General features: G+C 41.4%; 1 protein-coding gene across 1 annotated transcript in view; it reads left to right on the forward strand.

Annotated features, from left to right (window-relative positions):
* LOC118772008 (thyrotropin-releasing hormone-degrading ectoenzyme-like) overlaps positions 1-12,552 on the forward strand; it is a 115,654-nt gene extending 103,102 nt beyond the window's left edge. The window contains exons 16-19 of the mRNA XM_036520231.1: positions 3,950-4,117; positions 8,247-8,387; positions 10,208-10,289; positions 11,896-12,552. Of these exons, the coding sequence (XP_036376124.1) occupies positions 3,950-4,117; positions 8,247-8,387; positions 10,208-10,289; positions 11,896-12,039 (535 nt within the window). The 3' untranslated portion in view covers positions 12,040-12,552. The remainder of the gene's footprint in view (positions 1-3,949; positions 4,118-8,246; positions 8,388-10,207; positions 10,290-11,895) is intronic.
* The last annotated feature ends 1,493 nt before the right edge of the window (positions 12,553-14,045 follow it).

The following is a 14,045-nucleotide window of genomic DNA, read 5'->3' on the forward strand; positions in this document are numbered from 1 at the left end:
GGTGGATAAGTACTGAAGGCTTTTTTTGTAGCAGCAGTTGTTTTGAACTATTGATATGGTTTTGATGTACTTTCAATTGAACACAAACAAAAAACTTTGCCACCATCGATCTACAGACTTGGCAGGTATTGAAGTTTCCAAGACAAGATAAGCCTGAATTTTCAGACAGAATTAATTTCAGCCATTTTTCTTCTGTTGACCTTGGCAGTTCTCACCTCACAACACATTGGCCGTCATTGTTCCTGTGACATTGTAACAAAAATGCCTTGCCACTACACCACTCCAAACTCATGATATTAAACACAATATATCTTAGCTGGCAGAACGATATAGAAAAATTCAAAACAGTTCACGCTGTTCTGACATCCTACATTATATTTAGTGTCTACTCTGCAAGTACAAATGTTTTTATCATGTTCATTTAAGAATTACATACCTTTTGCTCTCACCACACAATACTTCATGACCTTATGACTGTAATGGCACGAGAGTCCGAAGAAGACCAGAACAGAGTCACGGATTTGCTCTACAGTGGAGCAAAGAAGAGAATGTGGATTTCAAGACTGCAGCACAGTGGAGGAACAGTTGGGGAAAGGGGGAAGACCAAAAAAGCAGAAGTAGAAATAAAAACAAGACAAACACCCCATACATTGCAACAGGACCCATTCTGCTTTGGCCTGTAAAGTTTTTAACATCTCCTTCAATGGACAAAACTCTATGACATCATCATGTGGTTATGATAACGCTTATCATCGTGTTTTTCAAATGAGAAAGGCCGAGCCACCATGCAAGCTGAAATTTGTCAACTACAGAAAAAAAAAAATCTGTTTCTCAAATGCAGGGTGTAATTTCACAAAATGTGGAGCGTGGTCCAAAACTCTCAATGAGTCCATTTGCACATCAGACAGAATTGCTGATTGGCTCTTTTGATGTTGGTGTGTTATATCCCTGTGTAATCACTCACCCTTTCAAAGGTGCAGGGCTCTGTGCTCCTCTCCTGACACGTCCCCCCCCCCCCCCGTGTAAATTAGGATCACACAGACAGCTAAAGCGAGGTAAACCTGGGACACCCCCCGCCATCCCCCTCCATTCTGCCAAACACGAGAGGCCCTATCAGCACCGTCCCCTCAAATCTAGAGTAGATGGAGCCTGACAGTCAGGACAACAGTTTAGGCACAGAAGTATTTACAATACAGTGTAATGTTTCAAAAGCTATATGGACCTTTCTGGACTCTACTACTCTGTCACTCTAGTCACGGAAGTGTTTCTGATATAAGATATGTTCATTATAACGCTGTCTGTTATTCTCACATTCTCATCATTTCTATTTGAACTGTTTGGGATTGACAGACTTGTTACAGTGTGATCAGTGAGGGCCAGAAAAGGTCAGAAAAACAGTATCAAACAATACTTTTAAATATACATACACTGTTTATATACAGATAGCTTACACATTTATATGCACTAAACATCTTTTTATATGCTGATGCTTTTTGTTACATAAGCATTACATCACTGCAGTCGTCAGAGAGGTGTCTGGGAACTGGTGATGAGATGATTTAACTTACTGTATGATGGGTCTGGTATACACAAAGAAGCCTGCCTAAATACAAAAAAATAAAAAGGGTAAAGGAGATTTTTTTAGAGCTGAAGAACTGATTTATTCAAGCAAAGTAAAAACTTATTACAGCTCCTAATTGCACTGAATTAGGGTAGTGACTTTGGAATGCAGATATCCAGATCGTTTTTTCTTCTTCTTCTTCTTCTTCTTTTTCCCTTTTTTAATTTTGAGAAAATTAATTATTCTACTAGTCAGGACTGCATTGCTGTTAGGCTACCTGAGTCAATTAAACATGACCTTAGAAGGTGTAATTAACACGCCACATTTGGCATCGTGGATAATTGCAACCTCACAAACTGCACTCTCTACCCCCACGCCTCTGCGCTCCAACACGCTTAAGTTTGATTGTCCCATTACTGCACCATGTAGGTGAAATTACTCCACCGACACTTAATATTCCTTGGAAGCAATTCCAATCATTTTCAGAGAGTTACCTGATGAAGGGGTTGTAATTGCTGGCTTTTCTGTAAAGATAATGAGTCTCACAGGTAACCAAGAACATGTACTCTTGTCTGACAGATGCAAAATGCCAGATGCTGTTTTTCTGAAGCTGTACAGTATGTGTTTGTTTGGGGCTTGATGGGAAAAAAAACTATGTCTTTAGTGGGGAAAAAAAGCTTTATGCAGCAGAGAGAAGTGAAGTGCGCCCTGGATTTTGCCGAATCGGGGTCTGAGTTTCCCCAGGGATCCTCGTGCTTAGCCCAAATCAAACATCAGCGTTTCTGCACCGCAATGCAAGGGCAAGCCGCACAGCTCCTCAAACCAATCAGCTCTCTGGAGGCATGATTAAGTAACTGTGCATTATTTGCCTAGCTCGTGAGAGTATGAGCGAGATGCTCACGGAAGACCTTCTCTCATTGCGCCGAGCTATTTATTCTCAGTTAGACTGTTTTTAGAGAGAGAGAGAGAGAGAGAGAGACGTTATTCCAGTGCACCTCTGTGTTCTTCTCTACTACAATTTCTCCCCCTTTAATTTTTAATTGGGTCTCAATATCGAGCAACAGCTACTGCAGAAAGAAGGTCCCCGGACTGCAGGAGATGAGTAATCACGACAGCGTTGACACTTTCCAACATCTTTCCATTTAAAGGGGTCGCCTTCTCAATAAACACTTCCTGTTGAAACCATCACTCATACAAATGGTAGACATACATTATTAAATCACTGTTATTTTCCTCAGGGGTTCATGGAGGGATAATAAGGAATAAAACAAGCTATGAAGCCAAATATTACTTCTAAGATTATTCTAATTATAGCATACTCTGTAACAGGGAGGTGGGTATACTTTCACCTATCCATCTTTCAATCTGTCTGTCTTACCGTTTATTGTAATATCCAGTAAATACTAATGTATAATACTACAGTAATACAGTAATAATACTGTAAAATACTAAAAATGTAAAATATACATGACATAGTTGATTTAAATTGCACAACACATCTTAATCTGTTAATGGACTAACTGTCTATCATAAGCGTGCACCAGCAGACTCATCCATGTACACTGCCTGTCCATCCTGCTGACGTACAGATCAGTGAATCTGTACCATGCCTGCAAAGGACTTACACATGCTCTAATAATGATAAAAATGCTAAGAAACTGCATAGTTGTAAAGAGTTTTTCATGGTACAGTTGTATTAGGGTTTTTGCCATGTGAAATTCAGTGCATGAACATACAGTAGGTTTTTTTAGTACGCAGTGAATGGCCCTGCATGCTGCCTGCCTTGTTGTACATAAAGTTCACACCAGTGCATCTCATGCAGTCATTCAGCTAAAGCCAACCATTTAATCCTCTGTGCAATCCCAGCGCAGCATAGCTCTTATGATTGATGTTAGTCCAACCAAGTTACTGCATCCATGATTACAACAACTCAACACTGTTATATTCATCATTACTTTTGCTGCAGATTCATGGCCGGTGGAAAATAAGTGCTGTTTGACCTGCTTCAAGAGATCTTGCAAACCAAACTCCTGCCCCAAAAGCTGCCTGAACATAGTTCATTTACAGGCATTGCAAGGGCAGAGGGTGGTGATGCACCGGATAGCATGTATCCCCGCTTGTCACCCCAGAGAAAAAAATAACTCCTTGAATCAACAATAGGGATATCAGCTTAGCTGGTTCATTGATGAAATGTCTTTTTTTGTTTGATTTGTAATGACACTGTGTCTTTCCTGGATCCAGGCTCGTATTCTGTTCAAAGTTTTTCATTACACCCCCCACATACACACACAACTTTTTTTTTCCTTTAAGCCGTAGCTATTAAGACTTTACACACTTTTTTTCTTACATCGATTTTTTGGAAAGTGAACAGCGTTGATATCCCGGCAGGATCCCGCCGAACGTGAGGGACATCGTTTACTGCACCGGCGTGTCTCTGATGGACGAGGACGTGTGGGAGTTCATCTGGATGAAATTCCACTCCACCTCCGCCATCTCAGAGAAGAAAGTGCTCCTGGAGGCCCTGACCTGCAGTGACAACACGTTCCTGCTGAACCGGTGAGTGCGGGATTCATGTTACATCAGCAAGACGCAAATGAGACGTTTACCCTTCGCCTCATGCCTGTTATTTACGACTGTCATGTCCATAAAAAGCTATGAGCATTGATAAATGAGAGGAATCAGTTCCCTAGAATGAGTGCAGATCACCAATAGAAATACCATGGTGTTTTAAGGGCTGTTTAGACAGACAATGTCTACAAGGTGTACCACTATGGGGTGTGAAACTGCAGCTCAAGTTTTTGGTCGAGACACTAAGCATTATCTTTGTCCTGATGCTGTCTGCTCTTTTGGGATATAGCATTATAAGTTCTTATGTCAACTTTGTGTTGTATCTTTAAAAACAAAGCATTCCTTATATACTTTTTTAAATATAGAAGTAAGGAAGAAGTTATCGACCAAAAGGCCGACTTTACCCTTTACATCCTGGCTGAAACCCATTTCTGAATCACTCTGAATCACGCAGTTTATGGTCAACTCGGTGTCACCGTTACGGGACCTAAGCACATTACACAATGCAGTGGAGTACAGGCGACAGAGAGAGAGAGAGGCAGAGGCTTTGTTAAAGCACACAGTGTGGGCTTCCTACATCCTGGCCCAAATAGTCCTTTAAATCCCACTGGAGTTGAGTATCAGGATGATGGGGGCGATGGATTATGTGCTTAGCTCCTCCACAGTGGAGATCTTGGCCCTGGCTTGTATTTATAGACTGTGTGCGGGTCCCATTATGGGGAGCTGGCTGTACGGTTGGCCCGTCATCCCCGTATGCACTGTTTAATCGGTCACACTCTTTAGGCACAGAATTCAGAGCAGTGCGCCCAGGCCCTGAAAACAGGCCCCAGGTGACTCCTTTTAGGGGACGGCTATCACACACGATTTCCACTGGAGGGGAATTCTAGTGTGACGGATACATGTTTTATGGGTTACAACTGCCTAGGCAGGGAGTGAACGGAAACCAGTCCTGGCCTCTCCTCGAACTTTCCTCCCGATCTTCACTGAACTGAAATGTTTCACGTTTCCGGTCCAAATATTCAACGAGCAAATAAGAGAATGTGTTTGTGGGTTTCGTATTTGGAGTGGTAAGTCTTGCTGACAGGGAATCACATGGTCTGTGCAATTCAGGTGGAATGAACCAAAAGCAAAAACAGCTGAAATATACATATATTACATTAAACTGTCGGGACATGTACAGTGTAATTCGCAGTCTTGTATAGTCAGCAGTAATCAGTCAATCATGGGCCATCAACAATCAACCACAGATTACTCTGGCAGGCTAAATCAGCTTTTCAATCTACATGAAATACAACCATTGATTGCTTTCCTCCTTTTCTTTCCTTGGCAGATGCTAGATGAAGGGCAATATACAAAACAATGCAATAAAAAAAAAAAACAACAAAAAACAAAATGTCTGCATAAACAAGACATTTGAATAATTAATCAGCCAATTAATTTGCATAAGTGTTGTAAGAAGCAAGCAAGGATTCATAAATATCAGCGGGTGAAGCGTAGTGCCTTCCAGAGCTTGTGACTGTTGTGTGCCATTTGCAGACAGACACCTGCAGGAGGTGGTAGCTATAACGATGAGGACGGCTGTAGCGCTATGCGGAGAGAGAGAGCGGCAGAGGCAGGGGCGCGAGTGGCAGCGGGGTGGGTGCCAGGAACGCATCCACACCCCCGCAATTTGGCAGGGCCCTCCTCTCATCGCGTGCCAGGGTACATATGAGGCATAATATTACGACAGCTGTACTCCGTACACCACAGGGTAGCAGGGAATCGTAGCCAATACGCGGGGGCTGTGGCGATTGTTAGGGTGCGGTCATTCGGCTTAATCGTTATTCACTGCGTAAATTGATACAATTTGGGGGGCATTTTCTTGTTACACCCCCCCTGAATGGTGAGTGGGTTTACACTGTGGGATAAAAGAATGTATACTACTGATAATACTATTTTATGTGTTTCTCATTTATACAGCCAGTGATTTGGGCAGTTGATTTACAGTGAGCTTGGTAGTTTTCCACTTGACAGCTCATAACAGAATGTTCACCTGCTATACACTGACAAATTTTTATCCGATTTATATAGCATTTGGTTCAGTGTCTCTCTTATGCGGTTTGTTTAAGCAAATGCCAGACAAATGTATGCACTCTAATTGGTTGATGCGTCCTCTTAATGTCTGTACACGTTATTGCAAGCTGACAGCAGAGGTAGTTTGAAGTGTAAAAATGAATTTACCTGAGTGTTTACAGAGAATTTTTTTTCCCACAAGTTCTCAATATTCTTAAATGTCTTGAAGAATAAAACAGAGTGAAGCATTTGATGCACCAGCGCTGGCGCACTAACAATGATGTTTCCTTGACAGCCTTGATGTCTGTGCTGTGAAGAACTGACATTATTTTTATACACCCCCCCCCCCCCCCCACAGTGAAGAAAAAGCCAAGAAAGCGAGGGCACAAGGCAAAGCTATGCTCATCGGAACATCCCGGCCTGCAGTTCCGCAGCACACTGTGCTGTAAGCCTTGCCTTTTCCACTGGCTGCTGTGCACCTAGCCTCTTTATTCTCCCAGCACAGTGGCATTGCCTCCTGCATCTGCTCCTCATGAAACACACGCGTGTGGACAGATTCAGATCCTGCAGTTCATTGATCGAAGTCGTGCTTGAATTTCTCCCAGCGTGTGCACAAACACGCTCTGAAAACCGAAACCCTGTCCCGGGCGAGATGGAAGCTCACAGCCATCTGCGTGTAAAGGATACGGCAAACTGCTGCACCTACACACTGGAAGAGACACGCCCCCTTCCTTTAGTATTGATTTATATCTCCTCAGCACCCTTCAGGAAGTGAAGTGCAGTCCTCTCCATCAAAGTAATCGCGGCAGCCACCTGGTTAAACGTCTTGTGATAGGTCATGTTTTGCTGTACTTGAACGTGAGGTCATTGACTTCGCTCAATCTTTCTGTTTTGGTCGATTTCTACTTCAGAGAGCCTAGCTCATTCACTGGTCGGTCCTTGCATGAACTGAAACGCGGTTCTGTCTCAGGTGTACTCCGCAGCAGGTGAAAGAGCAGGGAGACATGGCTTGTGATCTGCGGTTAATGTTCCCATTCATCCTAAATGTATACATTTAAAATGTCACCCTCCCTTTGTTATTGCAGTTTAGAAGGTAAGTCAGCTTCAATGACACCGTGCAGGGTGAGAGGGTGTTATTTTTCAGACACGTTACTTGCAGTGCAGATGGGGTGTGAGTGTAAAAGCTGTGTGTAAAATCCCAACCAAAGAATTATTTTTGTCAAAACTGGTGTTGGTACTAGAAGTCGATAATTAAATGCACTGTTAACAACTTAGGAAAGATCAGCAGACAGCATTTACATCTCAGACTTCAGCACCAGTGTCAGCTGCTTCTGAGAGCATTTATGTTTCTCAACTACTAAGCATTCGGAAAGTTGCAGGTTTCCATCCCTTGAGCTGTACTTCAGTGATACCTTTTGCGAAAGTCTCTTTACCTGAACTGCTGCAGTCAATATCCAACTGTATAAACTTAAACACATAAAATATCTGCAAAGCAAGTCGATGAGTATACCTGCAGGAGGGTGACTAAGAACAAAAAAAAAAAAAAATAGAAAAACAGACACAAACAGAAACGTCATAGAAACTGAAAATCTTTTTTTCATTTAAAGAGAACAAGTAATTACTTTATGTCAAGGCGTAGACTACAGCAGAACATTAACTCAGCGTGTAATTACAAATTGGAAACTTGTACACCACTGCGGTGTCCTCTGGTATCCCAGTTGTTATGTTTTCATCTTCAAATATTATTTAAAAAGATAGATACCAAGCATCGAATTGTGTGTGTGTGTGTGTGTGTGTGTGTGTGTGTGTGTGTGTGTGCGTGTGCGTGTATGTATGTATGTACGTACGCATACACACACACACACACACACACACACACACACACACACATATACATACACACCCAGTACATCAAGCTATAGATCATGTTTTTAAATTTGACACTATATTTTCAGTCAGTACTGATAAGCCATAAAAGTAATTGCCAGTCAGTATACGCACTTCAACTCTATTTGTAACCGTGAGGAGGGTCCATCAAGCATGCTATTATCCTCTCTTTTTCCAGACTTCTAAATCTGTCACTCAGTTCAGACCTGGTGCCCGATCAGGATGTGATTGATGTTATCATACATGTGGGCCGGAATCCTCATGGGAGACACCTGGCCTGGAGGTACTTCAGGGAAAAGTGGGACATTTTAAATTCCAGGTAAGCCTTTAAAATGTCTCTTCTGTATTCTCCATGACAGAAATGTCTGTATTCTCTAAGCAGTAGATACATTTCTGTGATTTTTGGGGGAAGAAAATGTATGTACGGCATGAATTGTTTGGATTTTGTGCACCACTGTGGGACAAAATATGCCCATCCTCATAGAGGCACCGGTTATAGTTAAATTGCGCTATGAATATCAAATTTAACGACATGATGTCTTTCCAGTCTGTTAGCGGTCGTTTGTCAGCACAATACAGATGAGATGATGATGCAGTCAGTAAAATGATTTTATTTGCAACAACGAAGACAAACATTGATAAAATAAACTAGTATAAATCAATGCACAAAGGCAAACATGAATTAGTGAAAGAATAGCAAGGGTATCTTGGAACAGGTGGGGCAGCTTGCTGGCACATAGCCAGTGGTTGGGTGACATGAGGTGCATCGGGACACTCTGGGAACATGCAAAACTGGAGTCCAGTGTGAGGCAGAACCCTCTCGAAACATGCGCGAGGGAGTTTTCCAAGATGCAGGGTGCCTTGTTTGTGGTTCGCTTGAGTCCACTGGTGTCTAGGGGGATAGGTGAGGGCATCACAGGTTCAGCAGAAGACAGGCTGGTTACAAAGCCTTGATGAGGAAGTCGTAGAGGGGGTGCGTCTTTCAAAGGCCAGAGCATCACCTTCCAGCCGGTGGTGAAATAAAGTGATGGTCCCATCTCTTTCCAGGTTTGGGGGGGGGGAGTGAGTGTCACACCCACCCTCCACCTCCCAGAGCAACAACAAAGCCTAAGAGCCTAAGAGTCTAAGAGGCCATCAGTGAGGCTAAGAATAAACCAGAAGACATTGTTCTTTCCATTTATTAAATTGCGCTTAGTGCAAACAAAGTTCTTCATTAGATAGCACGGTGGTGGTTTTTTATGGTGTGGTCAGGGTGAAGGTTGACACACAGTCCTTCCTGACCAGGCCTGGGTCCATAAACCCTACATTCTAATAGCTTGCTCTTAAGGTCATCCCAGAAGGACGCTTACACTCTGAGCATTCTGGGAGTTGACTGAAGATTGATGAGAATAAAACTGGTTTCAGTTGCAAATAAATGTACATATGCCCTCCAGTATAGAGTGATGCCAGACAGTACAGATTCCTATAAATCTTAATCATAAGCCCCATTGGTTTTGGAGGTTTGATCATTGCGAACACCTACATTCATGATTGCTTTGTTGATTGTGATTGCTTTATAAACCCATAAACAGACATGCATATTCCTAATAAACTCACGTGCTACACATAGCCTGAATCTCTAGCTGAGATCTTCAGTACTGCACAGATGCAAGCAAAGTTCTTTAAATGATCTTAAATTAGGATTATCCTGGAAGAGCTTCCTGTAAAAGAGAAACTTGTGTATCATCAGAGTAATATTTGTGCCACATTTCATGCATTCTTCTACTGTGTAGCTACTTTTTAACAGCAGACTGAGCTACAAGTGAAAGTGATCCATTCCAATGCAGAAATAGAACAGAGCAGGTGTCATATGCTGATTGGTCAAACACTGAGTTAAATGCCGTGCACCTCTGGTGCATATTCTATCACAATAAAAAAGTGAATCGTATTTACATTTGACCTTTGAAAATTATATGGTTCAGTCTGCACTCCTGATAAAAATAGAACCTTTGGGGTTACATAAGCAGCATTATTTGACCTTGTTATCAAAAAATAAGTGTACAATCAACCTCCTTAAGAGTTAGACTTTGTTAGACTTAGTACAGAGTTAGTGGTTGTTTATTGCCCGAAACAACAGTGATCTCTCATCTTTTTTTACAGATATGGAGAGGCCTTATTCATGAATTCCAAATTAATCAATGGTGTGACCGAGTTTCTGAACACAGAATCCGAACTGAACGAGGTGAGTATCTTTAAAATACTGTTCTGCTTCACCAAGGTCAAAAATCAACCCTGTTACAACAATTGTTTTAATTTTTTAGTAATATTTCAGAGTCAAACACCAATCAATAATGAAGTGTCTATAAGAAACACTTGGGAACAACTTCACATAATTTAACTTTGAACACCAACCAATGGTATTGTAGAGCTATTAATATAATGGACAGTGGGTCAGTGCTACTGACAACAGCAAAGGATAGCTAAGATTTAGCAAACATTTTTCCCAATCTATTCCCGACGTATTTGTTTATATAGTGTTGTATTCATGCATAACTCACTACCCCAAGGAAATATTTATATTCATATTTCCTTATTATTTATTCTGAACCATACTATTTTTGTCACTAATTGGCTACAGTAGTTCACAGGCCTTTTTGAAGCTCAAAATGCTAAAAACCAAAAATGTCCTCATTTTAGGTGACCTCAAGATTTTTTTTTTCCCGTTTTTGTTTTGCTCCGAACTGATATTTAAAAATACAATTTAAAAATTGAATCACTTAAAACTGTACATCATTATCATTTGTAGTTGTACCATATAACAAGTAATTGACTAATCTTTAATATAAGCAATTATTTCCATGTAAGAGCAGTGCTGTGTTCATTTAGCTTTTAGCTGAGTATGGAAAAATGTCTAAGCCCAAAATAGTGGCCCACATCCTTTGTAATTCAGACCCTTGAGAATGTGTTCAGTTTCATGTGCTAAACATTGGCAATTATAATTGATGAGCTAGATAAAAGAGCAAAGAGGTCATATTATCAAAGGAATAATGGAAATGATCTGGAGAATATTAGATTTATGTTTTCTGTTCTTTGTGCTTTTTTCCTGTATCTTGTTAGTCCCGTAAACTGAGTCTGGACAAAGGGAGTTACAAACTGATTCATGTGATCAAAACTGAGAAATCATGAAAGAGCAAAAATGTAAAATCATAAATAAATAAATATAAAATTTTCCTCATGATTTCAAAGAGGAACTGAAAGTAAGTAGATTTGCGTTATCATGGCCATTTTGTTGGTAGGGGTCAAGCGTGTCAAAAATAAAAGTTTTCCAGGGTGTATGATGTGTACACGTATGTTTTTTTCCCAGAAAACCTCAAATTTCAGGCATCAGTATATATGTATAATGCACACACATAGATAAATGCCCTAGATGCCCTTTAAATTGTGTTAAATGCCATGGATGTTTTTGTCAAGCTGACTTGGCTTTTCTGCAAGTCAATATCAGAGCTGTGGTGTCTTGTAAATAAGATGCGTTTTGGTGTTGAATCAGACTGCAAATCACCCCAAAGACCATTTCTTGTGAGTAATGAACACTAAAGCCCCCATTCACCTTGACTCACCTTGTCTCCACTCAAGCGTCAGCGGTAGCCAGGTGAAAATGGGACCAGGTGATTGCGTGTATCCGTGCCACCGCTCCAGAGACATGTCATAATGGAGGTTCTGTCAGGAAGCGCGGGACCGAATCGTCACATAGTATATATGCAAATCAGCCTGTTGAGATCCCCCCCCCCAGTCCCTGTTGGTTCATTACCATTTTCCTCATTGTCTTGTTGATTGTTTCCCTTCCCCAGCTGAGGGAGTTCGTCCAGAACAACGGCGGCGTTGCAGCCGCGGCGTTCGCCCGCGCCGTGGAGATCGTGGAAGCCAACGTCAGGTGGCACAGCCTCTTCGAGCAGCGGTTCTTCCAATGGCTACGCAAATCCCCCAACAGCTAATCTGCAACCATAATGAATATTCATGATACGGCATCTCATCGAAACATTTACCCTCCGTAAGAGAAAGGGGAAGACAGAACAGAACAGTTGCGAAGACGGAGAATAACTTCGTTTGAATTGCAAATGCAGATATATATTTTTTTCCTGCAAAAGAAACCTGCCCGTGGAATGAAATGAGGAGAAGGAATCAGATACACAAACAGAATGGTGCCCGTTTTGGCTGGAAAAGAGGTGAAAGGATGTGATTGGAAGTATTGCATGGTCTTGTTTATCTTCAGTTGACACTTTTTTGAGCATATTTTGTTTTTTTAATGTGCATGGATTGTTCACTCCTTCACCACTTGTCCAGCATGCTTGACCTATGACCTATGACCTACAGCCATTCTCCAATCCGGTCAAACCCCAAGTGTTATTCAGACAAAATGAGATGGACAACCCAGGACAGGACGCAGGGCAACGTTATGCAACTGTTACAAGCACAAATGACTGTCTTGACAATCAGTGTTTCATTCGGGAATCTGTAACGACAAAGGGAGGCTGTAATTGGGGGGGGGGGAGTACATTTTAAAGAATTCCTTTTGCCCTTCTATAAGCCATACCGAGGTGTGGAGAGGAGGACCAAGCAGCTGCTGGGCTCTGGGCGGGGCCAGTAGCAGAAACTGTGCTCAGTGTCGTGTGTGATGTGTGTGAAAACTGCTTAACACCCGCCCTTGCTGTCCCCCTCCAGGGTCACGCTAGTAATGTATGTGCCCTAAACACGACGAGAGGGGCGGAACACAACTTCAGAGGGTGATCGATTTGGGTGTGCTCACGGAGCCGTACCCAGGACACATTTTAAAATGCGGTAGTGACTTTCTGTGACCGAGTAGCCTGACGTTATCACGGGCAACAAAGATTTAATCTCACGTTCTTGCTGGGCTGTGTTTGGATATAGGTGTTTGAGAAAAAAAATGTATTTGTGGTTTATACTAGATGTGCAATGATTAATATATGTGGAAGAACTGGTTATTTATAAGCAGGTTCTTAACAGCCTGTTGACCTGGTGTAAGTCAATGACCAAATGTTCAAACTGTCCCTTGTTTGGTTCGATATTGCATAGGTGGACTTTTTTAAAGTGGTAACCCAACAATTAGAAAATCTTTCACTGGGAAATCTCTTGAAAAAAGGAATTTTACAGCATTCATCACATAAAATTTCCTTTAGTGCTGCTGAAATACCATGGTAACTATGATATTTTTTTGTTAAAGGATGAATGATAATGTTTTACATGTGACCATCTTAAAACAATTTGTTCCTGAATCTATAGCTTTTATTCATATGATTATTGTAAAGTCAGTGGTTTTTATACCCTGAGCTAACCTAGAATATACTCAGAAATCTCAGAAATCAGTTTCTTTCCATCTTCTTCTGAATTAAGTGTTGACACAACAGTTTTCTTTTTGTAAATGAGACAATATCTTCTGTATTTTAAGCAGAACATCTATGGAATTTTAACTGGGAAAATAAATGCTTTTGTACAGTAATGCATCACTGTCCAGCTCTTTGACGTGTGTTTGCAAAACGCCTGATTACAGTTATTATTTTGTCTCAATAATATAATTTTTATGAACATCAGCCAACAACAAGGCAAGCACAGGAGAAGGCTTTTCTCCATTTTACTTGCTGACACAAGCCATTTGTCAAAATCCAAAGGCTTCTCAAGTGCTTTCTGCAATGTTGCACATTTTATACTGTCAGCCAATGTACTTATTTACTGTAAAGTATACTCTTACATCAGCTTGAACAACAAACCAACTGTGTGCAACCCCTGACAACGTTTTCAAATCGCCCGGATTGACTGACAAAACGATCAGTCAACAGCAACACCACAGTACCAAATTTTGTAGCTGACCCCATGTGATCACAGGTATTTAAGGTGATGCAAGTGAAGTGCTCAGATGATATTTATTTGTTGGAGGAGCCAACCTGTGTCAGGAGAATTGGAATATTAAATGCCTGGAAATATG

This window comes from Megalops cyprinoides, chromosome 25 (genome assembly GCF_013368585.1).
Source record: "Megalops cyprinoides isolate fMegCyp1 chromosome 25, fMegCyp1.pri, whole genome shotgun sequence".
In the NCBI taxonomy this organism is placed as follows: domain Eukaryota; kingdom Metazoa; phylum Chordata; class Actinopteri; order Elopiformes; family Megalopidae; genus Megalops; species Megalops cyprinoides.